Consider the following 27,808-nt stretch of genomic DNA (forward strand, 5'->3'; position numbering starts at 1 on the left):
ATGAAAAAAAAAAAAACATCATATAAACACAATCTTTCTTCAAACACTTTAACAGACAGATGACCAGAAACAGCGAGGGCAGGCTACATTTATAATAACAAAGAGTGTAACAATAAAGAAATCACTACGACTGCCAGCGCGCGCGACTGGCACGACGTCTCCAGCGTCGCATCCAGTCTCATATCAAAGACACTAAACAGTACTGTAATCCCAGACTTTGATCACGTGAGCACAAACTTGGCCAAATGGGAAGGCGAGTCTCGGTAGTACGCTTCCGACCGCCATTACATTACAATGCGCGGTGGGCTGGACGATCGTGTGCGAAGAGAAAAAAAAAATGCTACAGCGGCGCTTCGCGTAAAGCAAACAGACACAAGAGGCTGAGAATGACACAGGCAGGCTACACGCACACTTCCACTTATTTACCAATATAATAACGCTGACCTGAGAGATAAACAATGAGGAAGGAGTCGCCGCGGAGGACATCATGCACACATTGAGGATTTAATTCAATAATCAAACCATTTCTCGAGAAGGAGGAGGACACGCTTTTAAATGTCGAGGTGGTTTGTAAAGAAAGATTCTGCGGCATGCAACACAGTCTTTATGTCAAACATCGGCGCCAGACAAGGACTGTCACTTATGCTTGAACTGTGCATTTGAAAAAAAAAAAAAAAAAAAAAATCACATGAGATCTGTTTTTTTTTGTGCAAGATTGACGCTGCTGTGGCCGCGAGAGGACGTTTCGTAATGGTATAAAACTGAAAGGAAGGAAGGATTTTTTCAAACCTCCGTCTACAGAAGCCTGCTTGTCGTTTTCCTGGCGGTGGAGTGTAAGAATAGTTTTTCTTGTCTGAACGCTTTGACTCATGATTTGGGCTTTTTTTTTTTTTTTTTTTTTTTTACAAGGGAACCCGCTCGACTTCGTCCGCCCTGCCACGGAGCAGGAGCACTGGGGGTTTTTTCTTTCCTTTCCTTTCCTTTTCTTTTCTTTTCTTTTCTTTTTTTTAAGAGATCCCCCTCTTCTGCGGTCCGTTTAATTCAAGAGCAACAGAGGGATTAAACATTCCTGCTCGCAGCGCCTGTTTGTGTGAGGCAGTACGGGGCTACATTGTGAGAGGAACGGTTGTGGTAAGAAAGAAGGCTATAAATAGCTCATGCAATTCTCGAAAACTATCACAAGTGGTGCATCAGCTTGTGGAGCAGACGGAATCAGATATCCTGCGTGTAATGTCTCGGCTCTAACTTAATTGTTTTGCAGAGCGGCAAACGTGTAATATATCATTTTCTTTGGAAGAAAAGGAAGAAGTTTTGACTCTGATTTCCCATTTTCTTCTTCTTCTTCTGGGGCTGTTCCTCTGCGCGGAAGAAAGGAGTGATTTTCTCATGGATTATGCTCATCTAGTGATGAAACTATCAGCCGAAAGACTGATATGGAAACAGACTGATCTTCCTCCGTGTGTGGATTGAAATGGATATAGTGCATTTCTCCGTCTTTGACAATGATCAGATTTGGAACTGCCTGACCTGGATTGTAACAATGTTTTGATCCCCGCACACGCTTGGATTTACAACATCACAACATTATAGATCTGCTGGGGGCTTTATGGATGCATTCTGCACTTCTTTTTGAATACGCCCATTCCTCTGCCCCCCCTCCCTCCCTCTCCCCGACAAATCTATTATGTGGAGCTCTTGTGAGGTTATAAGCCTGATTGTTTTGGCAGACTCGTAAGGGAACCGATTTGTCAGCCCCCCCCATAACCCCCCCCCCCTGCTCGGTGTTGGATACCGATGTAGGATTTCGACATGCCCAGCGCTGACGACCCCAACGGCGGACGATTATGACTACAACAGCGAATTGGGTGGCTAACGGGGCAAGCCTTGAGGACTGCCACTCCAACATCTTCTCTCTGGTACAGTATCTATAAATCATGCTCCAATCACAGTCACGCCAGCCAGTGGTGATCGACATAAGACCGTGGGAGGCACGCTTTAAATGTGTCTGCTGTACAAAGGTGAACCAATTGCTGGTGTTGTTATTAGGCAATCATTAACACGGGTTAGTGGTCCGGGGAAAAAAAGCACCATTTTTCCACTACTAAGCATGTTATAATAAAATATCTCAGCCCAGAGGCTTAAATCCACATGAATAACAAGACTTTTATTGTCTGATTTCAATCCAAAACATCTCTCCCATAATGATTAAAATACAAGGAGCAAATGCTTCCAAAGCAAACTGACCCATTATACTGGCATGTATTTGCAGTTTTGGCATGGGTTTAGCTGATGAACAACAGGTAAACACAAATTTTCGCCATCATGGCCATTATCCTCCTCCCCTTTTTTAAATAATCATTTCACTGGAAATGTAGCTGGAACTCTGTTGCATTGCCAAGCAACTAACTTGGAAAGAAGGCGTACTGCTGCCTCTGTCAGATACTTCTGCAGCCAGAGAACAGAGAAAGAGATTTTCTGATCTTGAGCAAACAGTAGTGTAATGTGTTGAGCTAATTGCTCACGAGGTTATAAATTGGATGAGTGGAGGAGAAATATTTGTGTGTATGTGAAACTGAGGAACATTCTTTTTTTTTTTTTTTTTTTTTTTTTTAGCAATAAAAAATTGATAATATGATTGTGTCACACAGAGAAAAGCAGGTTAATAAGATTCTGACAGAAGGCAACATGCATCAAGCACACAGCGGAAACAGCACTTTCACACTCAGTTTGTCTGAAAAAGGTGTTTTTTGACTCCGCAGGCAGTGTCATTTTTTGCAGAAGTCACTGGTTTTGAGGGTGGAAAAGATTGAGCAGTGCTTTTTCACAGTTCTCATCCTGCAATCAGTGAGTTAACTGTCCTACTACAACAGGCAGCCAAGTGGAAAGGCATGCGGTCGACTGAAGTCAGGCATAGGCTGCTGAGAACCACAACAACACAGGAATCCTGAGGGCTCTTTTTTTTTTTTTTTTATTTAAAGGTGATCATGCAGGTTGTCCATCAGCAACAGCAGCCAGACCTTCTTGAATTACACATGTAACACCAAAGCCAAATAAACAAGTGGCACATGGTGTGGATTTATGAGATTGCAGAAATCTCTCAAATTTCAAACACATGCACTTGAAGTTCTTCTTCCTCAAGAATCCGAGTCATTTTGTGACTGTGAAGGGAGTAAAGAAATTAAAATAGTATCTCAAGCTATTCAAAAGCATGATGTTTGAATTTCTGTGGACTAACACCAAAATAACCAGCATCCCAGTATCAGACGTCTGAAATTCTCTCAGTGTGTCACCTTACAGCTGAAAACAGATTACGTCTCTGTCAGTGTCTCAGTCGAGGTTATTCCCTTGTGGAGAGAGAGAGAGAGAGAGGGGGGAGAGAGAGAAAGAGAGGGGAGAGAGAGAAAGAGAGGGGAGAGAGAGAGGGGAGAGAGAGAGAGAGGGGAGAGAGAGAAAGAGAGGGGAGAGAGAGAGAGAGGGGAGAGAGAGAGGGAGAGGAAAAAAAAAAAGCTTTCATTCACTCGCCGTGGCGTTTGTTGGCTGTCGTGCTGGCCCTGTGAACATCCCTTTCAAAGTGCGGGAGAAAGAGAGCATCCATCAGCTGGCTTGTTGAGAATATTTATGACTGGCTGGTGCCACAGCGGTTACTCGCTGGCAGGTCTCCGACAGAGAAATCCAAGACGGAGCGGAACACTAATGACACACCGAGTGTCCTGGTTAGAGGGTACGACTGAGACAAAGAGACAGAGGAGACAGACACAGGGATGCAGATTGCATCCTGATGTTGAGAATGAGACAGATGTGTGCCACAAGCTTAACAAGTGGTGGCCGAAGAAGGCACTTTTATTACCACTGGAAGTGAAGGGATCAAATCAGATGACCAGCAAAAAGATTTGAAAAAATATCATATGATTTCCTGCATTTTCCCACTTTTTTTTTTTTTTCACTTCCTTTAGTGCTTAAACAGTTGGTTGATTGACAGAGAAAACAACAGGTTTGATTATCTATCAATAATTGTAGAGTTTTGTCAAAGAAAACTGCCAAACATTTGTCAACAATTGTCTCTGTGTTATTACTGTAAATGGAAAACCTTTTGACTGTTGTTGCAGCAATATGGAGATGTGAGCTTTGTTTAATAGGAAACTATGATCTGCATTATTTTATAGACTAAAAAATGTGCTAATGATAATATTCACTACTCTAACTTGGCCGTTTACAGTCCCAGTAATGAGCAGAACAGCCTTTAAGGTGGGATGTTTCCTAACCTTTTCCTCCAGGTCATATTGGCTCTGTGCTTACATAAAGGTCTTGTGGGTAAACTAGTGAGCGCTCTGGTCTGACAGCCTGTTAAACAGCATTCCAACATGCACTAACCTCGTCCCTCGCACTGATTTACTGGTTGTTACAGCAACCTGCATCAATAGAAAGTACCTTTAGAAGGCGTAAGTGCCCATACTGTGGGACTTTATGGGGGCATGGCAGATTACTGTCATGCCTTCTGTGAGGCCCCGGTGTCAGACACTTGAAATTGCCTGCGATCACACAACCCACAAAACAACTGTCTTGTGTGCCGGTGATCATCCATCTGTGACAGGAAGCAAACGAGACCCTTGTAAGTGGGAGACGAGACCCGAGCGGGTGAGTTTAAGTTGAAGTAGCGATGGAGGAGGAGAAGGGGTGGAGGACGAGAGGAGAAACAGAAGAATGTTTTCAGCTGAAGGAGTGAGTTAGAGAGAGAGAGCGAGAGCGGCTGAAGGACTGCAGCGGAATCTGTTTTCATTTTAGGAAAGTATTATGACTGATGTGCATTTCCTGACTGCTAGCCTCAGCCTGTTTGAGAGACCAAGAGTGAAAGAGTGAGACAGAGCAAGAGAGAAAATTAAAGAGGGAGGAACGCAGTGAGAGAGAGAGAGAGAGACAGAGAGGGAGAGAGAGGGAGAGAACATTCATCTTTCTGTGGACTGGGCAGGTTCTTATAACAATGAGTCCCAGCCTGATTATGAAATGCAAGGAGGAGACAGTTAAGAGCCTCACGACACAGGAAGCCTCAGAGCGCGTGCGTGTGTGTGTACGTGTGTGTATGTGTGTGTGTGTCTTAGTGTGTGTGTGTGTGTGTGTGTCCTGTGCACATTGTAAACCATCCAGACCCAGGAGACAAACTTCAAACACTCGTCATATTATACACACACACACACACACACACACACACACACACACACACACACACACACACACACACACAGACAAACACACACAGGTGCATTCACAAACACAAGCATTGACGTGGAGACAGGAAAAAAAAATTAAAAAAATAAACACCCACATACCCACACAAACATATGTCTTGCAAATGCAACAAATACATGCACACACTAAATCCTCCACCCACACTCACTCACATGCACATGCACATACACACCACATGCTTTATCGCCTTTATAAGGGCTGCGAATGCAACCTATATCCCAAGGATGCAGACTTGTACAAACACAGGTAGATTGCAGAGGCCTTAATTAAAGGACCTCTCCTGTCCCCTCCACAGAGGCGTGTGGCGTGCAACACTGGTAATTAAGTGTCCTCAAGTGAAGGTCTAATGTGATCAACTAAGAGGTGCTCATTAGCCAAACTGTATTCCAATAGAGATCTTGCATGTATAATAATGATGCCACTGCCTGGCACAGGAATAAAGTGCTAAGAGATGTGGCTGAGGGAATACCATTAACAGCAGTGTCTTGATTTATGGCAGGTGAGTGGCCGAGGCTTGTAAGAAGAAGCAGGTAATCAGGAATGGTGCCTTTTTAATATAGGCTGTTTGCATTTCCTCATTATTAATGGTAGTGGATATTGCAGGGGTGCTTAGGGATGAAAAAGAGGCAGTGGCTGGATGAAGTGTGTGTCATGAGCTGCTGAGCTGAGGAATTGGCCGAGTCGGAGTTTAATAGGGCTGTGTATTGCTTGATTTTTTTTTTTCAGTGTTAGTGTTCATATGATACCTGAGTGTTGGTAGTGATAACAAAACAACCCTGTTTTTCTTACCTGAATTAGAGAAATAAACATTTTTTCCTTTTATAAAGCCAGTTCTCAACTGAAGTTCTCAAATCCTAAATGTTGTCTAAACTAAAACCTCAATGGTAACTTGAGGCTAAGTTAATATCAGCTGATATATATATATATATATATATATATATATATTATTTATAGACATATCAATAAACTTGTGTGTATATATATACACAAGTAAATAACAAGAGATCATATAAGAACATATGTATTACATGTAATTTACAAACACTGTTGCCATGACAGTCTGTCCAGCTTTAAATTTAAGGTTGTACAAAAATAGTCTACAATTAGTCAAACTTTATTTAAAAGCATAAAGCTAGTGATTGTTGTTATTGTCAGCAATTCCCATAAAAAGACCAGAGATGAAAAATATAAATATTCATTAAAAAAAGGCTCAATAATTTACTAGGAAGCAGGACACTGTAGCTTTTTTAGCAAATGTTATACAAACAGTACTAAATAGAGAATTTGTTGTTGAGTATTTTCATGTGTGGATTTAGTTGCCATAAATACTCAGAGTGGTGCAAGTAGCGTTGACTCAAAATAAATGATAGTGCCTGTATGCTGTGTAATTTAGTAGTTTACAGTGAAGTTCTATGGCACAGAGAGATTTCAGGTTTGGGCTGCACATACAGTTCTTGATAGTTGGATCAATTTATTGTTGTTTTTTTTGTTTTCATGGGATTTGTTGACAACAAGAAAAATATAGATCATCACTAGACTCAACCTTTAAATCGGAAACTAATGTAGGATGAGTAAGCAGGACTATGAATGCAGTGGTTTGATGTCAGCCCTTGATACTCCACAGTCTTTTAACTCTGTGTAAATCTGTGACAATGTCGCTCATGTTGAGATATCTAAGGATGACATTGAAGCCACGGCAGTGTCCTCTTACACAAGGAGAGGATCAGTCCAGGTTTCCAAGGCAGCAGCCCCAGTCTTCTGCTGCGTGCCCTATGCAGCAGCTCCATCTGGTTACTTCTCACTAAACAGTCCACCCCCTACGCCCAACCTGTGCTTTTGGCTCCGCTCGCTCGCAATTTTGACAGCTAGCACTGGCTTCACCTTGAGTCTGTGTGCGGCGCCTCCCACTAATCTGCCCCTGTCACTGCTGTGGGAATCCCTTGTCATCGCAATAGGACTCGACCAGGCAGTGGCCCACCGGTGTGAACATGGCATTCAGTATGTAAGTGACACACATACAGGTTTGTCAAATAGTTTTCTGCCATAACACATCGACTTGTGAATAAGCACGGGTTAGCCGCTGACAGAAATAGGGCGGTGAACGGGCTGGGAACAGGAAGACGGGGCTCTCCTCTCTCGTGCTTCTGTTTTTACGACACATCTCTTTTCTCTGGTAAATTTTCCCGAGTGTAGTCATGTATCTTATCTGAGCAGTTGGCTTGTCAGGGCCCTGCCACAGAGGTGAAGAACAGTTCAAAGACAGGAGGGGAGGGGAGGGAGGGAAGGATGGGAGGGAACCACCGCTGGTCCTGGAGCTGGAAATGGGATGGGATGGGCAGGAGTATTTTGGAGCACGGTGGCTTGAGTGTGAAATATGTAAGCCCTGCAGTGCCAGCTGTGTTCTATTCTTAGCGCCCACTGGTGTTCCTGCATGTGTGCAGGGCGACAGAAGGCTGAGTGGGATAGGAGGATTGGCAGGAATGGGTAGTAGCCGGTACCATCAAGTGCTTGTGATAGCTGGATAGTTAGCTGGCATATGGACCAGCAGATAGATAGATAGATAGATAGATAGATAGATAGATAGATAGATAGATAGATAGACTCACTGTGCAGAATGGTTCCTTTGTTACATATGATACATTTTTGATTATTATTACCTATGCATCAACCATCAGCAGCATTTTAATGTTGTAGCTGGTTCAGGTGGAGCTAATTGTATCTACTTTACACATACAGTTAAGTGATGATCATTTATATGTTTTGTGCTACAAAAAAAAAATCATCCTAACAGGACATATTTGTTAGTTATTTATATTCATTAAGCGTACCTCCTGCTTAGCCTGCTGCCACCATGACCTGACCCCCGATAAACGGAAGAAAATGGATGGATGGATATATTTATCAGTTATTGAGTCCTTTTTTTCCTCCATATTTTGGAAAAAAAAATATTATTAAATATATTTTCTTTTTTTTCAATAGAAATGAACTTGTTTCAGGAATTTACAAGAAATCTGTGAGAATCTTGAAAGAATGCAGAATAAGAGAGATGATGGCTAGAATAAAGGACCAGACAGGAACTATTTGGAAAGGCAGAGACTTTTGCAGTGTGTGTGCTGTATGTAAAGATGTAATATAGCTAAAGCTATAGTTAAATGAATGGAGTAGAAGTACAATATTTCCCTCTGAAATGTGGAGTAGAAGTGAAAATGTTCAAGTAGAAGTGCTTTAAAATTGTGGTTCAGTTTGCTATTGAAGTGAATGTGGTGAATTGAGTTGTGTTGAAGGTATTCTTGTTATCTTCAACAGACACTCCACCTGGCTCAGACATGTTTCCCCCTAATGCGGCTGTTTTTCCCTACAGATTAACACCACTTTCCTATAAACTATTATATTTTGGATGTGTGTCACCACAGATCCTCTGGTTCAAACTAAAGATTGTGAGGCCCGTTGTCTGATTGGTAGATAAGTCCCTGAAACAGATAAATGTAATGCTACAGGTCCCTGTGCCATCACACGGGAGTCCCTGGGCTTCGTCTCGCGGGGGAGATCTGTTTGCGGTCTCTTCACCTGACTGCAGACGCCTTGACAAAGAGAATTTCTTTAAAGGGAGATATTGCCCTGCTTGTAACTGGGCAAATATTTTCTGCAAGCCAGACAGCTTTGCCAATATCATGGTTGGCTGGGATTCAATTGCAGTTAGAGCACACTTAGGTTAAAGGGTGCCTTTTAGAGCTGCAAAACAAGGGGAGAGAGGGAAAACATTAATGTTGTCTGCTGTGCTGTTGCAAATTCTAATTATCATGTGTTCATGTTCCATTGAGAGATTATCTGTGACCAATCAGACGGGTACTTGATGAGAACAAACACATTATGCGCAGACTGTTGATTCACAGCCGGTTGTGGTGCATTGATTCGCCCTGCGCTGCCAAACGACGCTCCCTCTCATCTTGAATTAGGCAGACACCCATGATTTTTCAGATGCTAATGAAAATTTGTACAGCTCAATTTCAGTCCTGGCTTGCTTCATAGAATAAATGGCCTCTGCTGTATAACAGTGAGTGTTTACCAGACATGACTGAGTGAGCAAGTGTTTAGGCAGGGTGGTGTTAAGAAAGATACGAACATGCCATGGTACCATTGTATCTGCTGAGTGAATGGACAGGAGAGGGGGACTTGGACTCTAGTGGGGTTACATAAGACTGTGTGTGCGTGAGTGTGTGTGTGTGTAGAACGTGTTAGCAGAGGTAGAGAAGACTTCTAGTGTTAAAGCTCTGATTGGCTGACACTCCCACTTTGTAAGCAAATAACAGATTAGAGACAGCAGCCAGGTGAGTGGCAGGTTGAAACCTGTCCAGGTGTGACCTACGATAACTAATTGTCCGGCCCTGCCTGCATCTTGCACACACACACACACACATGCACAAACACAAAGGTATTGCTGCTCTCCAGTTTTCCTCCCTTATACTTTGGTTATCTGCTGTGTAACGAAACAAGGAAAAGTCATGCTGACTTATGCAGCCCTGTCATTTTATCTGAAATAGCATCCCTGTGGGAAAAAAATCAATGCAGGAAATTACAAGCCAAATGAGATATTTTTCATACTGCTTATGCTCCATTTGCCCAATTTTAGGAACAATCAGACTATTAACTACTTGTAGGCATTTCAGAAGCCTCCATGCAGTGCTAATTGTACATTTACTGGGCTGAATAATTTAAAAATACAATTCAAATCATTCTCTCAGTAAGGAAACTCACTGAATAATCCTATACCACAATGTTAATGTGTTGCTTCTGGTAATCCCCAGACTTTGGTGATGCATGTATGACATGCTTGATAATATCTTAAGCCAAATTTGAGCTCATGGATTCCAGCTGCAAGGGGACACACAGAGACATAGAGTTACACTCCTTTGTGATTTTTAGAGTAAAGTAAGGGATACAGAGGTGCTTGAAATGTTATATTTCCACTGTAACCCTGGAGACAGAAATCTCAAAAATGGAATACCTCGCTGAATTCCTACAGATGTTGTATGTTGCCTAGCAACTGTTTTTACTTCTCTCTCTGTTTTCTGTTTTTCCCTTCTTTGTGAGTCTCAGTTTTTGTGTCTTTGTCTGTGTCTTTCTCATTTCTCCATCCCTGTGGCCTGTCACAGTTTAATTAAGTTACACCAGAGACACCAGTAAAGCACAGACTGGTTTATTTATTTGCATGTTAATAATTTAGGCTAAGCGGGGCCACTGCTTTAGCCTGTCCCTTAATGCTTTAAAAGCAGCCTGACGCTGCAGCTTTGTGTTGTTTTCTTTGCCAAAAGGCCGAGGATCTTGTCAGCCCTTTTCGATCCGGCAGTGCGACTGTACACAATGTCTCAATGTCCTTATTGGTCTTCCACTGCTGTCGCCTCCTGCCTCTCTTTGTGTCAGGTGAGGAGTCATGGCTTGATGGAGGCTTTCCGCGGTGTGATTGGCAGGTCTATCCGTCACTCAGCCCTGGGGACTCTTGCTGCTCTAATTAGGTCGCTTGGCTTGCTCACCTCCCAGGGCCGGATGCTACAGCAGAACACAGATCAAATGACGGTCCCTTGTTTTGTAGGGACTTGTAAAGGTGGCGGCAGAAGGCAGAGGAAAAGCATCTGTTTTGTGTCTGCAGCCCCAGAGGCCTTCTCTCTACACCTGTTTGGTGCTTTTGTGTCGCTTTCGCTTCCTCACAAGTGCAGTAATGTGCATCGCTCTTCATTTGTGGTGTAAAATGCCAGAGGGGAGCGCTACTCCTTGTGGGTTAATTTGATTTCAGTGGGTTAATTGATGAAGGGGGAGTCGTTGCCTGTTCTGATTTCTGCCACTGGCTCTTCTAAATGGTGACTTCTTACTGCTGACTTAGTAGCACAGCCACTTAATCCACATTGTCTTTGTCCATATTTATTTTTCACACTAACACGATTTTCCATCAAACTGCTTCAACGTTGCGGCTCTGATACGTTCAAGGAAAATGAATTAAAGTTAAAGATGTAACTCTTAAGATTTCATTCCTGGTTGATGTGATGATACCGTGGTTACTGTGGCAACATCAAGTGTGGTTTAATATTGCAACAAACACTTGCTGAGCAGCTACCTTGTCAGAATTACAACAGTAGATCAACTAGTCTGTTTATAGCGCAGCCAAACAAACTCATATCGTTTAAATAAAGAACTCAGTCAATATTTCGCCTTTTCCCTTCATGCCATGAACACTAGCATGCACCATGAATTCATGCGGCGTACAGCATGAGTGGTTTTCCACACAACAGCAGAGTACGGTAAAAGGTGTTAATTGGTTATTTAAAACTCATCCGCTGCCAAAAAAATACTCAAAATGACTGTTTTCTTGCTTTGTAGAGGCATTTCCGTCGAACGATCAGCACTAACCATGGTGACAAATGCATTTAATTTTCTGTGACTGCTTCATGATCAAAGCCACCCTGTGCTTTGCCAGTTGAATGCTTTTAATGTGAACTAACTCTGATACGACTGTGAGAGAGTGAGCAGTAAACAGTGAGGCTTATATCAATGAGATGGAATTACAAAAATGCTTGATTACATACATGCATTGTTTCCTGCGTGTAGATATGCGATTCGAGTTGAGTGTGGGAATGGGGGCCACTAACAATGAAAATTGCTATATAGAGTGGCTTATACAGAATGTAAATACATTAAATGTCAATTGGTGAAAAATGATGATCACAAATAGTACAAAAATAGAGTTTTATTTCATTACAATATAAGGGATTATAACTTACATGAAGAGTGTTTCTGCTGAAACTTCAAATAAGTCATACTTCACAGTGTCTGTTAGAAATAATTAAATTTCCCCCCCGTTCTTTGACATTGAATCAAAGAGAAATAGATAGTGTTGCATGTGTCTGATAAAGACGAGTCTTATCTAAAGACTCACAGGCATCACAAGCGTTCTGAACACACCCCAAATATTGGCAGCTTGTCAAGTGTCTAAACAGATTTGACGTTGATGAGAAAGCCATGCCACTCTTAACAGAATAAGTGTTTCACTTGTGCCAGAGTAGGTAAAACTGCTGATACAAGCCGTCTCTCAATTGCTTAAAGTGCCTCCTTTGTCAGACTATCAGACTGTGAGGCTCTTACGTTGTTGTGAGATTCCTAAAGAAGCGGCATCTCTCTTAGATGACGCTCCTCATGCGCGTTCTGTCAGCTTTGATAGAGCACCAGCCACCTATCCACTTAGGTGCAGGCTCAAGTGTTCACATCAGCTGCAATTCTGATAGAAAGGTGTCCTTAGTAAAACTCGAGCATCTTAATATAACCAGGCTAAATGTTATTTTTCCTGTTTCTTCTTCTGTAAATGCATGCATTTTTAATCGCTGCACATTTTGTCATGAAAGTGAAAAGAAGTGCTCTGCAAGTTATATTTGAATACGTTGTTAATACACACGTTTCTCTGTTCCAGGCGGGAGCAAAAAGCCTTGTCCGACTTCGTGTTTGGAAAAAGTATGTAGAAGTAGTGTGCGTGTCAGTGTGTGTTTTCCTACATGGAAGTACAACACAAACACACATTCAGCTGCATGTTGGGAAGTTCAAGAGGTCCGCTTAAAAGGTCCCGCAAGTTTTCGAGAAAGAACAGGAGGAGCAAAATATTTTCAGTCTGCAGAAGCATTCCTGCAAAGTGCATGTCAAGTGTGTTTTCCTCTCAGTCCTACTCTCTAAGTAACGAAGGTTTCCTCTGCACTGTAAAGCCCCTGAGCTTTTAACAATATACATCATATACTGTGCAAATGCGTCCGTCTATGAGACTTGCGGTATGACAAACCTTTTCAAATCCTGGAAATGGGATCCTCTTTTCTACATAAGTCACATGGTTCAGACTTCATCCACTACTTTCTGTTTCGAGCACTGCATGCTAAAGATTAAAGACCTGACTTCCATATTTTCGTTTGATTACAAGCACATGTCTGGTGCACCAAGGTTGACCTTTGGTTGGGATACAGATTGTGTTTTCCAAGCCTGGGCTCAGTTCACCTTATAGTCAGGAAATTATTTTTAACTCTCCGCTTTTAAGTTAGGTTTCTCTTTAAAAATCAATTATTAAAAATACATAAGCATGTTTTAAAAAAACAACAAAACTAATCAATCCCAGTGGAGGAAACACAGATTTTCACGCAGGCTGAGAAGAGGTATTTTAATGGAATACTAGAAATAGAGCGCAATCTTCCACCTCCACTGTGCTGACACAGTACTATTCTGGAAACATATGGTTAGCTGTTATCGTTCCCCTGTTTACTAGATAAAAAGACATAAAGAGAGGAATAAAAAAAAAAAAGTGAGAGGGAGAGCGTGAGATAGTCCTGGGTGTATTCAATAGGCATCCGTGACAGTGAGAGAGTGCTGAGAGATGAGAGGGAGAGTGGAGACAAGAAAGATAATAGAGGTGAGAGTAAGGTCAAAGCTTTGGTCCGTCTTAGCAATGGAAGGAAAAACTCTTGTTTTTGGTCCTGCGCTCCATCAGAAATTGAACCAGCCAACCTGGAGAACAAGGGGCTTGGAGGAGTGCAGGTTTTATTGACAGTGAAACAAAATCCCCCGTCTTTTCGTTGACCCCTTCGCCTTTTTACCCCTGTGGTAGTTTTTAAAAGAGACGCAGACTGCTGCCTAGAATAATCGTTGCTTTGCTTTTTCATACTTTTGAGGATGGCGAAGAACTTGCCGCTTCGGATGCATCACTGCTCTGCTCCTTACCTGCTATCTTGACAAATATAGATTTGTCCCACCAAACACTTCTCGTTTCTTTTTAGACTAACCAGGATACAATTATAGCTTAAGTTTTTATGGCAGGATTTCATTCACGACACTGATTTGTCACCAAAGTTGCAGTTGCTCAACACGCTCGACAGCTTTTCTCTGCTCCCTCTTCCCTGTTACGAGCGATAACATATTCATATAAAGATGAGAGCTGGCTGTTTGTTAGCACTGGTATTACTTTGACCTCAGTGGGCTGATAGTGAAGGTGAAGTGCGCTGAGAAATTGAAGCCATCCAGTGCACAATCAGTAAGAGTGCAGCCCTAATATACAGGCCGGCGCACACACACACACACATATGGATGCATGTGCACATACAGCGCAGAGACAACCACCAAAATACAGATAGAGAGAGAGAGAGGCAGATCTTAGCTGTCATTGCTGAAAAATAACTGGACATCAGCCTGAAAATATGTCTGCCTCCTGATGCATGTCAGTGTTTGAGAGCACGTCTGGTCTGCACATCATCACAACTGCCATGCGTGATGTGTGTGTGTGTGCAGGCATGTGTTTGGATCTGCCTGCGAGCATGTGACTGTGGTCCTGTGCCTCGTCCTGCAACTGTGCCACAGCTAATCCTCCACAGGAGTTCACCAGGGTGTTGGGCTAGTGCTTTTCGCATGGTCAAAAAAACTCGCTGCACCTGTGTTGACTCTTTGGAGGGGGGGGGTCGTTTAGTGCAGGATTTCAGCTTTAAATACAACTTATCAAAGACATCTTAAGCCTTATTTCTGCACTAAAAATTGTGCACATTTTACTTGCACCTCAGTGTTTGAGCTTTGCTATGCAGAATGATGTATGTGCAGGCTCTGACTCCAGGACACCGTTTTCAAATTCAGCTGTCGAAGGTGAAAATTCCCGTGTTGTCACCTTCAATCTGAATTTAGAATGTGGACAAACAGGAATTTATTTTTTTGCATCTTGATAGTTTTTCAGCGAAAGGAGAGAGAGTGGATGTATGTTGAAGAATTTTTAGCCACACTAGCATCATGGATCTATGGATAGCAATATCAGTCAATCAGACTTTATTATGTCATTGGTGGAACATGCAGTTGCCTTTATAGCCCCCACCGGATGATTTGGCGATTCCCCTGACATTTTCTCTAGCAATATCATCAGCTACTTTAAATTTGTGATCAAAAACCTGCATAACTAATGAGCTGAATTTTAGCATGCTAACATGCTATTAGAGGGTGAAGAATGTGATTATTACACCTGCTAAACATCAGTGTGTTAGCATTGTCACTGTCATTATGGTAGCATGCTGATGTGAGCAATACAGCCTCACAGAGCCGCTAACATAGCTGTAGACTCGTAAACTGGTAATTAATTTAAAAACAACATCAGACAAATTATTATTTCAACCAGAGTATTTTTACATGTCTTAAAACATGTCTGTAGGGGATCTTGTGTTAGGCGTGTAAAACAAACAACTGGTGTGCCTCGATTGTGAATATATTTTCTGACATTTCACTACTCCTCATATCCTCCTCTCCGCTCCTGATTCAGTAGCAGCAGACAGCTGTGTCAAACAGTGAGGGAACTTTTGACATTGACTGGGAGTGACGAGGCAGTGCAAGCAGATGTCTTCCTCTTTGCTTTGGGAGAAACGGCATCCTTGACCTTGTCATGGCTAATTTTAGGGCTTGGCTTATCACAGCGCCAATGTTTATATCTCCCATTACACACACACTGTCATTACAGGAGGGACATGCTTGTAATTATGGGTGCATTCCGAAGTCAGGATGTTCCTGGGGGTCATGTTCATACCTCAGTGTGCACTCGCTTATAAGATGCTGCAGTGTATGTGTTGATCAAAACATATCTTTTTTAGTGCGCGCACAGGCTCCTGGAGACGCATGCATTTGGCTTGATTTTAGTTCTGACATGGACACATCCCTGCTACACTTCCATACACCTGCTGAAAACCCACACAAGCATCCTTGGCTCCTCTCTCCACCATCATCAAAGCTGCAGAGCCTCCTTTTCTTTGTCCACTTAAAGACACTGCAGGCTTTAATTTGGTGCGAGCAGCTCCTCTCTACCTGCCTCTGTGTTTTTTTTTTCTTCTCTCAGCTGGTCTTGGATGGCTTGGAGCCTGGGCCAGTGTGCCAAACATGATCCTCACAGCTGGGTGAACACAGGAGGGAAGGGTAGCAAAGACTCACTGAGAGAATCTCCGTCCTGTTCAACAGTGCCTTTGTGAACTCCTCTCATTCATGCACAAATACAAACACAAGGACACAAAGAAACATTAAAAAAAAAAAAAAAAAAAGTTTCCAAAGCATATATGAGCCTCTTTTTCTCATCGCTAAATGTATCATGGCACAGAGCCTCCACGCTCAAGTCTGCAATAAGCAACATAAACACGTATCATCCCATTAGATTAAATGGAGAAGATGTCAGTTGCTGGGCCGGGCTCCAACCACTGACCCAGGCGCTATTTCCTCTTCTCATGTCTCTCTCTCGCTCTTTGTAGCTCCCTCTATATTTCAATGCTGTCTCTCCTGTAGTAGTTCATTCCCTGTATTTCACTCAAGGCCATCCTTTATGTCTCGCTGTCATTCTCCACTTCTTCTCTCCGCAGTAGTTACACACACACACTTTATCGTATCTTTACAGTGGGAACGAGTGAAGTTATATATGGCTGTAACGACGCAACGGGGAGGCATTAAATGTACTTAAACATTAACACAAGGATCAAAGCAGCGTAAACAGGAAGCTGGTGAAAATATAACATAATTGGACACTGCCTGTGCAGTTATTGATCATATCAGCATCGTCTGATGGTCTTTTATGTGAAACACAATATCTATGTACGCTGTAGTGCAGTGTTTCATGATTAACATTGCACTAACAGTGCAGTCGCATCATGGATTTTATGTGTAATAGTTGTTCAATTTCACCTATGTACATATAAGATAGATATTTTTTTAAATATCCATGTCCTTCAAATATAAAGGTATAGGATATGCTATTAAATAATAACCTGCTAAAATACAATTACAAATGCTTCACGTGCTCCTTGAAAAACAATTATTAGAAAATATACAATGATGAATGATATTCATGGTCACAACTGATGATTATTTTCATTATCAATTAATTAATTGATTTAATTATTATTAATTATTTTCTTGACTAATGGATTATGAATGAATGAAATTTATTTGGTCTATAAATGTCAGTCACCAGTTGTCAGAGTCCCAGATGATGAAAACCCAAAGATGTTAAATCTACAATGATGTAAAACAGAAACAAAAAGATGCAAATTCTCACATTGGAGAAGCAATAAAAAAATGAATTAAGTGTTTTTTGGTTTGAAAAATGATTGCAGATTATTGAACTGACTTGAATCAGTGAATCAACTAAGTGTTAAAGCATTTACGTTAAATTTAATCATGTTTCAACTGAAGACAGAGTGAAATTACTTTATTAATCAGTGCACATAATAACAATGCTGTGTTGCTAATTTTTAGGTTGTTAAATGGGCTGCTTACAGCTACAATCTTTTCATCATTACTCTCTTCTCTCCCAGGCGGAGCTGACGGGCATTAAATGGCGTTGCTACAGCTTCCGCAGTGGCGGGGAGTACGGGCCCGTGATTTCGGCCCCGGCCCAGGACGACCCGGTCCTGCGCAGCTTCATGCGCTGCGTGCAGGCCAACCTGCTGTGCGTGTGGCGACGCAAGATCAAGCCCGATGCCAAGGAGCTGTGGATCTTCTGGTGGGGCGAAGAGCCCAACCTCTCCGACGTCATCCATCATGAGCTTGAAGGTGAGAAGGAGAGAAAGACAACAAATTGACATGAAGGATGAGTGTGGCTTCTCTGTTCTATCAATCTCAATTATTTTTCCACTTCACCTTAGCTTCTGTTTATGCGCTGAAAGTTCAGGTTAGAGGCTTCTACAGACTGTGTCATTTTTATGGCCGCTTTTTATGTTGCACTGGATTATAGAGACTGGGGAATGACTGCAGTTGTTGTATGGTTTTAGCAGATTTTATGTAACACAGACTGAGAGGTAGTGAAATATGTGTTGTGTGTTACAACTCGATGTACAACATCAATTTGTGTTGTACAAGTGGCAGATAAATGGGAGTTGCACAGTGAAGCAGAGCGTGTTGTGTGTTGTACATGAGCTGTATTGTCTAAGATAGAGCAGGGTTCAGTAATATGTAAATTCAAGCTGTTTAGTCGGCTGCAGATTCCAGCCGTGTGCTGTTTGTTTGAGATGTGTAGGGTGCATTGATCTGTTTGCTGAGGAGTCGTCTTATATTTGAGCCTCATATAGAACATATCTGAAATCTGTTTTCCTGTAAAAAAAAACAAAACTTGTGTTTATATGCTGCTTCAGGACTATCGCTGTTGATGAAGCACACAGCAATAGGGTAGATTTTTCTTGCCAGTATTTACTGTGTGTGCGTGTGTGTGTGTGTGTGTGTGTGTGTGTGTGTGTGTGTGTGTGTGTGTGTGTGTGTGTGTGTGTGTGTGTTAGTGAAAATTACACTGAGATATCTCACTTGAGAGAGTGCTACTGTCAGCACTATTGTCCCTATTTATAGAAACATTTGCATTATCTCGCTGCGCACGTGTGTAGAAGTCTAACATATCGACTAAGCCTCGGGAAGACGGCGAGAGGAGGAAACAGGAGAGGGATTATATCAGGTTTGGTTTAGCAGAACAACAGTCAGGAGGGGAAAAAAAAGGCAGGAAAATTGGATGGAGAGGTTGAAGCGATAGAGAGAATTTCAGTCTTCAGTTACCTGTTAAAGCCGACTTGACGTGAAAAGGCCTTTCAGGCACTGCGGTAGATATCTGACAGATGTTCTTCCTGCTGTTGTGGGGGGGGGTGGTGGTGGTGGTGGTGGTTGGGCATGGGGGGGGGCCGTCCTTTACTCAGACTGCTCAAGCATTTGTAATGGAGAAAAATACACTGTACAGTTCAATTGAGTTGTGTTTTCCATCATAAACATTGGCTGAGAGAACCTTTTTCGCTGCATCTCATGAGCATTTTTTTGGAGCTGATACATACATACATTCATCTGCACTGTGTGTGCTAATGGTAATTTACATGTATATATACTTTATTTACACGATTCATGTGACGAGGTCTTCACCATGTACTTTTATATTGAGGTGCTCACGGGGAGAGTGCAGTGGCGTTCAGAGCAAAAATGTATCACCTGAGGCCTTATAACAAATATGTAGCTGTGTGACATATTAGCATTACCTCACCCGTTTGCAAGCTGCTAATGACAACCTTAACCATCAATTATGACTCCCTTTGTGTAGCACATTGAGCTCTAATTAAGTTAATAATAATCTTAGCCCATTTAATTACATTTTATAGCTAGAGTATTGATTACGCAGGATTGCCTTTAGTGTGAAAGACCATTTGTCTATGCTGTATATCCACTCACACCATGGAGATGTGGTCTGCTAATGACTGTTAACCAGATATTTGTCTTCAAGTCTCGATTTAATACATGTAAAATGGGAAATTGTCAATTAATCAAAGTGAAGTCGGCATCTTTGGGGAATAAAGTTTAACAGAAAAAACACACGACAAACAAAACAATCGATTGTGACTGCTCAGACTTTAGACCAAACTACATTTTTACATTTTATTGGAAATTGTTTGGTCTTTGTCATTATTGCTGTTGGGGTTCTTTATTTGTCCGATTTAGAGACGTAACCAGTGATCATTTTCCTTCAATTTTCACGATCAAGTCATGAATTGGTTTCTGAAATATCAGAAAACTGTGAAAAAGTATCACGATCTCAAGGTGATGCTTCTTTTTCATTCCTCACTCACCTTCTTCTCTTGTTTTGTCAGACCAACAGTCCAAAGCCCAAAAATATTTAATTCACTATCATGTTAAGACGAAGAAAAGCAGCAAATTCTTACGTTGCAGAAGCTGGGAGCATCAAATATTTGACATTTTTGCTTGAAAAATATCATAAACAATGAATTGATACCTCAAGCTACGACTAATCCGTTACCTAACTGTCTGCCTTGCTCACAATAAAAAGTTAACAGCAATTTTTGGTCCAGTTTTTTTAAATTCAACTTGTTGGATGTCTTTTGCCGTCAGTATTATCACTAATTTACCATCATACTGGCTGCGTTAGTGTGGAAGGACTCTTGTGGAGGAATATTCTACAGCTCAACAGACGTACACACACAGACACACACACACACACACACACACACACACGCACATGGTGCATACAATTATGATAATAAGACTTCCTTACTTACTACTACTGCAAAATCTCACAGGTCTCCCTGTACAATTCCTATTGAGGACTTAAAATAGCACTTGATAATTGTAATTAAAGTGACGCTGGAGTTCCTGCAAATTAGAATCAGTTGTAACACAGGGAATATCAGTGTTTTTCCAAGCGTTAAAGACCTGCTCACCTGAGTTTCTGTCCACTGTGGGAATGATTCATGTGTTAGATTTCTCTCCCCTGTAGTTCTTCTCCCTCATGTTGCCTTGACCCTCTCTTTTCTCTCTTTTTCTCAACATGCAATACTGTAAATATTGTAGTTACTTATATTTCTAAACTATGTGTGAAAATAAATAAGGAGAACTTCAGTAGAAGAAACAAATTAGTTTTATTTCAAGTTTGGCTAAAAAGTTTTCAAATTTTCCAACATTTACATAAAAAAACCCCCTAAATTCACCAACAGCTGTACACCAATGCAGCTCTCCTGCATAGTCACAGTCTTATAGTAATATAGTAATACACAGTAGGGTATGTGACAAGCAGTTGCTTTTTATTGTTGTCTGTTCATCACGTCAGAACGTTTGTTGATTTGATATACCAAGAAGCCTGTACATGCCAGAGCCATGTAGTAAGAAAAAAAACCAAACATGTTTTTATTCTGACAATGGAGACACTCATCCGTTCAGAAATGCTGATTTACACACATTTGACTGAACAGCTAAAGCTGTCAGCTTGTCAGGCACATTTAGTGTGAATAATCAGCAGGTTAATTATGTTTTGAGTCATACTGAAAATATGCAGTATGTGTATTGGCATGTGTTACATTATCTGCCTACCAGTGAATGGATGAATTTTCTGAAGGTACGTTTGCTATGTAATAGTTAAGAAGAGGATGTTGCTTAACATCCCTTACACAACAATAAGAAAAAGACTCCGTATACAATTTTTCAGTCATGTCCAGTAGAAAAACAAAACAGCTTTAATCACAGTTTCTGATCAATGTTACAAAATACACAATGAGGTTAAACTGAAACCTGGATGGTATTTTGCACTAAACAAATACATTGGCTCAGGAATTCACCTCATTAAACTGTTGTTTATGTTTTTTTTAAGTGAAATAATGTAGAAAAATCAAGCTTAATTATATTTAGACTACATTCATTATTTTCCAGTATACCCGCTTGCAGCTATTAGAGAGATATAAACAATAAAAACTGTTGTGACCTGTGAAACTGAGAGATATTTACCCACAGAGCCTGCACTCCAACAGGTGGGAGTCAGTTTAGCTGCATGAGGAGGGTGCAGATATCAACCTGGGACCCGAGTAAAGATCATTGTTAAGAAATTATATATTAGAAAACCTGACATAATGTAATAATTAATCCACGGTGACTGTTTTTACCCTTTATTCCTGCTGCTCTGTAAAAGCGACGCTATGTGGAAGTTATGTGCCGAGCAGACATCTCATTTGACTTCTAGGAAATGAAGGTATTTCCCAGAATGTTGAGCTACCCCTTTTAAAGCCTTCAAAAGTTATCCAGCATTTCCCTTTTCTTACTTATGTAGAACTCCAAAATTGCCATTGAGGTATTTTCCTAGAACAATAATAAAAGTGCACTGACAGATGTTTTTACCCAGCATTACACAAAAGCTGCTCAGAAATGACCCACAACCTCATAGGGCACTTAGTCTGTCAGTCAAACAAAGTGTTGGGTAACCACCTTTAACAACTTCCCCATTCGAGTTTCATAAAAATGTTTAAGATATGATTTAAATGAGCTGCACTTATGTTACACATGAAGGCTGTGCGCAGTGTGGTAGCTCTGCTACACTGCAGCGGCTGTCAGTGGTGCTAGAAAATGAAATCATCAGATGCGGTAACATATTAAGTTGGTTATTATTCATGCAAACAGATTAACATGTTTACACGGTCAGACAAGAGAGGAGGATAAGTGTTTGACCGGACTGCATTTGCGGTGGCTTGGCCCGTTGCTGGCCACCACTACAAGCTCATCCTGTTATAGAGACAAATGCCTCTCTTGATGCGACTGTCCCGCTAACTACTCACTTTTCAGTGCCACCAAGCGGCCCATTTGATCCCCATTTGATCTAAGGTGATGGGGGAGATTTGGCTGACTTTGCTAAGGGCATTCGTTTTCGTATAACGAGCACAAAAGCTTTTGCAAAAAACCAAATCTTGTGCAAAAATCTATTGAGCGTGGTGGTGATTGTCATGAAGAATCCATGAATGCTACAGTGTGACCGGGCTGTACAAATGTTGAATGTGTACGTCTTGATATTGTTTGAAGGTGATGAATCTTTGCACCAGAGGTTTAGTCTAAATAAATCATGCCTTTGAGATAGCGCCAGCGGCATGAGCAGCTATGATCTAGTGTTACCTCTCTGCTGCTCTCTCATTGTACTCCAGCTCTCTCTGATATTGTCTTTGGTTCAATGACAAGTGGTTAAGCATCATGTCCAACACATGGTAGTGTGCTTTCTTAAACGGAAATGACGTTGGCCTGTAATGTATACAGCATATTAAATCAGAGTCTGGGTTGAGCGCAATTTGCGAGGAAACAGGATTCATGTGTTGAATGGGCTGAATCATCAGCATGTTGCCTGCACAGCCGGAAAAAAGTGACATATTTTGGACATGACTCATAAATATGAATGCGCGCACACACACACACACACACACACACACACACACACACACACACACACACACACACACACACAAAATGGTTAAAGTGTGACTCACATACCATGCAGCAGATTTATTGACATACAGAGACATACACAGGCTGTATAGTCATCCATTGCAGTGTCATCACAGCATGTACACACGTACACACACACACACACACACACACACACACACACACACACACACACACACACACACGTTGAAGATTGCATCAATTAATTGAGTATTTAAACAGTACAATTAACTAATTATATATATTATATATATTATGTAAAATGCATCATCACTACTATACTCCCGCTTTATGGGAGAGAATACACCCGACTGATTTGAGTTAATGTACTGATGAGTGTGTGTGCACAAGTTCTATAATTCATCAATAAGTATGGATAGACCTGTACACAGTATTCAGTGTCATTGGACCTACTAAATTACAGGTACTTTACTGGTTTTTTGTTATTCTATCCTGCATTACTCTTTACTATTTGCACATTTGCGTTTGCACATTTTTTCTGTTCACTTACTTTGTGTTTGCTATTATTCTTACTATTTTACATAGTAGCTTTAACTATCTTACTGTTCCTGTTTTCAAAGTTTTGAAAGAGAGTTTTGAGCAGTTGTAAGAAAGCAATTTCCCTGCAGGGATTATTTAAGTTTTTATAATTCTCATAACTGCCATTCAGAATTATGTCTTGATGTAATTATCGACAGTAGCAGCTATACTGGAAGCACAACATTTTACACAAAGTGCCATTCATTGCTTTGTCGCCATGACAACATCGGTGTAAGAAAGAGGTAAATTATTTATTGGCTTGTCGAAGTAGGTGTGTAGGTCTTTTTCACGCCAGATAGTTTTGACTTGTCACAGCAAGAAAAGCACAGGTGTCAGCAGTAACATTAATGACGGCTTTGTTCCATTGAAACGACCAAGTCAGTCTTTTGTACCACAGCTCTGGCTCTGCAGCCATTATTAATGTTATTACATCTGCACATGTCAGTGTGGTGTGTTTGTAAGGGTGATGCAGCAGGAACCTGTGAAGTGCTGCTGCAGACGGCCCCATTGGTCAAAGTTAAGGTGTTTCTGTTCTGGGAGACGAATGACTAAAAATATGTCTGAGTCGCGTCCGCTGTAAACAAGGCTTTAGTCACAGCTGGATGCGTACAGACACACAGTCAGCAGCCACATCATACCGACCAAAGGCTGGCACAATAAGGCCAAATGATAGTCCACTGAGCCCTTCAAAGTAAAAATTTATTTTTTCCAGTTCGAAAAAAAAAATAGTGGAGTATGGGCAGAGACAAGGTTTGGGTTTGTTTATAATTTGTAGTTAACCTATTACAAATTGAAATTTGATGACACTGTGGTAACATCACTGCTAACAGATCACATAGGACAATGTAGAGAGTCTGAAATGAGGAGTGGACTCCGACAACATGTTTTCGGAAAGTACCAAAACTACCTCAGTGTGCATTTGCTGGTGTGCAAGGCTTCATCTGGGACACATGAAGTTGTTTTAACATATGAACATTTATGGAAATTGGAAGAATTTATTAAATATATTGCTACCTCTTTAGACAAACATAAGCAGTATATGTACAAACACTGCTGGATAGACTGTAAGAAAAAATGTTTTTTTCTTCATTGCCTCCTGTCTTTCTTATTTTATGCTTTAGGTGTTTATTTCCAAATTATTGATGGAAACCTGATAGACTGCAGAGAGGTTCTCTATTTTTAATGCACACTGTCTCCACTGGGATTCCCCAGGGTTTACTACTGGGGCTCCCCTGCTTCTCTTTCTAGACTCTACAGTCATTGGACCTGTCCTCATACCACCATTTTTTTTCTGCTGCTCTGAGACCAGCAACCCTCTGCCTTTACACTCTGTTCCCTGACAGCTGGGAATATGACACATGGGCACTGATAAAGTTTCATCTCAGCCGAGCGGTTTTCATCTGTTCTTGCCTCCCTGACATCTCCAGTCGAATGCTTGTCCACCACCTTAAGCTCAAACTTGACAAGGCTATGCTGCTGTTTTTCTTTTGGCAAACCCAGTGCAAGACCTCCCCATCAATACTGACAACACTGCACTGACTTTGATAACAAACTGCTACGGGAGCCCCACCTCACAGCGATAATGTGAACTCACCACATCTCCCAAATAGCCACAAACTAACAAGATCAGAGGCTTTGGCCAGAATAGTTTATGTCTTAAATGTTCCTAAATTTCCCCTGTCAAATTGCTCCTGCACTGTGCGCATGGCTCTACACACTGACTGACTGAAACAAAACTCATACTTTCATGTCATGACCTAGACTCCTGTCCATGCTCTTTCTGTTCTGGTACAATTGTCCAATTATTTACCCCCTTTCCCTGCAGTGGCCTTGCAGTTTCCTTTCTTCCCTGTGGAGGAGTGACTTTCCCACCTGAGTTAGATGAACCATTATTTTTCCTCCATAACAACTTCAAAACACACATCTGAGTCATATCTCAGTCTCTATCTATCTGCTTCTTTATTTAAATAAACCTCTTACCTTTCCCATCCCTTCATCCAGTCTTTATTTCAGGATTTCTGGAGATTCTTATATTATAAAAAAAACCTTCAGTCAGTGAAATATGCAGGTGTAGTGGTTAGATGTTCTGTGATTCTTTTTCAGACAGTTTTGTTTTTATATTATTTTCCATTCCAATAGCACAAAAATGTGTTAAAATCTCAAACATAGCTTTCATTAAATTTGCAGATGCCCTTTATCACAAAATGAGGACTCAGTGATAACTGTAACACGTGCTGTGTGGCCATTGAACCTTGCAGTCTTTACTGTGGGTTTGTGATTTAAGAATTTCAAGTTATTCTGGTGTTGCACTAATCACATATTACTCTGAACAAAATGAGCTGGATCAGTAAAATGGAAATGTCAGTTTGTTTTGTCAGCCCACAAACATGCTCAATTTACAATGACAAGAGAAGACCATAATAAGGTTGATTTTTGGATCCGCTGATGAGTGTGTGGGTGTAGCGGTATCTAGATAGAAGGAGTTTCCTACAGCAGAAAACTAAGGGCTGATGACTTTGATAACACCATAGGCGGTGCTCCTGTGTGCCACCAAAACAGCATGTGGTCAAGGTGAACTCAGGAGCAGGAGGAAGAGTTAGAGGGCCCTCCACTTAACGACGTGTAGCAGCATTTATCTATGCTGGAAGATCAGAATAATTTCATCTAAGGTTGCTGAAATATTTATCATGTGCATCCCAATCAGATCCGTGCCACATACATGCTTTTTAAAGCATTTAAGATGTTTGTGTTGCGCTCATATTAAGGCCTCCATTGGAAGTTAATACACAAAATATCTATATGTTTTTTATGGCTTTTTTTTTTTTTTTTGTACGAATAGTGAGCCTTCCACCACCCTGAGTTTTCCTTTCCTGTCTTGAAACTGTAGTAAAACTGAGAGGAATACAAAGTAGGGGAAATCCAGCAGAAAAAATTTCTGACTGGAATCAATCCTAGCTGGGGGTGAATGTTGTTCCAGAGATGGGAGTCTTAACCACACTGTCTCAGAGAAATTATGTGCATATTTAATTTGAAAAATGATCTTAAAGACTGCAAACTAAATATCACGGGCATACACGGCAGTTGAGAGATGAGTAAACACCATATTGTGAATGCATTGTTTTACATTCCCAAAACAAATTCACCTGCAAAGCTTTTCTTTTTTTTTTGCCATTATCTTACTTTGAAATGATTTTCAGTGTCATCCAGTATATTTGTGCTGTCATCACAGTTACCAGTGGATGTAAGAGCAAAGCAAGATAGGAGTGAATTAAAAACCTGGGTTGTGCATATCCATTATCAGCTCAATGGTTGGCTGGTGCAACAAAGATATGTGACCAACAAGTGGATTAGAGCAGCAATGCTTATGAGAAAATAATCAGAGATAATGGAATTAACAGAACAGAGAGAGAGAGCGAATTGGACATGACTTCAGGCGCTGGGTTTAAACAAGGCGAAAAAAAAAAAAATCTCTGCCAAATGTGTGGGGAGAGTCTCAGTTTGTCTGTCTTCTGTGTTTCGAAAGCTGCAGCTGGGTGCTGTGCCCTTCAGAAACAGAGCTGGTTGCCATATTTTGTGGAACTGGAGGGGTTGTGGAGTGTGTATGTACACACTATGACAGGTTTGTGTGTGGCTTTGCCGTGACTGTTATCATTTCTTGTGTGTGTCCATAATTGGCCAAGAATGTGTGTGTGTGTGTGTGTGTGTGTGTGAGAGAGAGAGAGAGAGAACGCTGGCAGAGGTCGCAAGGTAATTGTCCTGTGAAAAAATGGTTGCCAAATGTGTGTCTCTGTGTGTCTGTGTGTCTGGGTGTGTGTGTGTGTGTGTGTGTGTGTGTGTGTGTGTGTGTGTGTGTGTGTGTGTGTGTGTGTGTGTGTGTGCGTGCGTGTAGCAGAGCGTAGGAGGGAGGGCTAACCTCTGCCTCCATCTGTCCACGTCTGGCTGTGAACTCATAATCTGGCCTGTGGAGACAAACCCTCTTCACCACTTGCCACCTGCTTCAGAAATACAGGTTAGATTGAGGTTATTGCTGTTATGGATCTGCTGGGGAGGATGCTCAGATATTAATGTGCTGTACATATAATTCCCTGTTTATTTTAGGGACCTTACCTGACTCTTTACTTTTTAAAACAGGATCAAACACCGGTGTTATTTCAAATTTGCATTTTACACTTGGAGCATGTAGCTGGTGGTGTCACTGAGGGTACTTCCCACTGTGTGTGCAGGAGCAGCGTGACTTCCTGACACGACGAGTGTTTCATGTACC

General features: G+C 41.3%; 1 protein-coding gene across 4 annotated transcripts in view; it reads left to right on the top strand.

The window, feature by feature from the left end:
• The first annotated feature begins 286 nt into the window (after positions 1 to 286).
• Positions 287 to 27,808, top strand: part of LOC111664768 (mediator complex subunit 13L) — an 87,635-nt gene continuing 60,113 nt past the window's right edge. For all 4 annotated transcript variants that reach the window (XM_023419512.2, XM_087177477.1, XM_087177478.1 and 1 more), the window contains exons 1-2: positions 287 to 1,916; positions 17,586 to 17,823. In XM_023419512.2, coding sequence (XP_023275280.1) covers positions 1,845 to 1,916; positions 17,586 to 17,823 — 310 coding nt within the window. In that variant the 5' untranslated portion in view covers positions 287 to 1,844. The remainder of the gene's footprint in view (positions 1,917 to 17,585; positions 17,824 to 27,808) is intronic.

Source organism: Seriola lalandi, unplaced genomic scaffold (assembly GCF_002814215.2).
Source record: "Seriola lalandi dorsalis isolate HSWRI2012SDOR001 ecotype SW California unplaced genomic scaffold, Sedor1 jcf7180002054606, whole genome shotgun sequence".
NCBI classification, from domain to species: domain Eukaryota; kingdom Metazoa; phylum Chordata; class Actinopteri; order Carangiformes; family Carangidae; genus Seriola; species Seriola lalandi.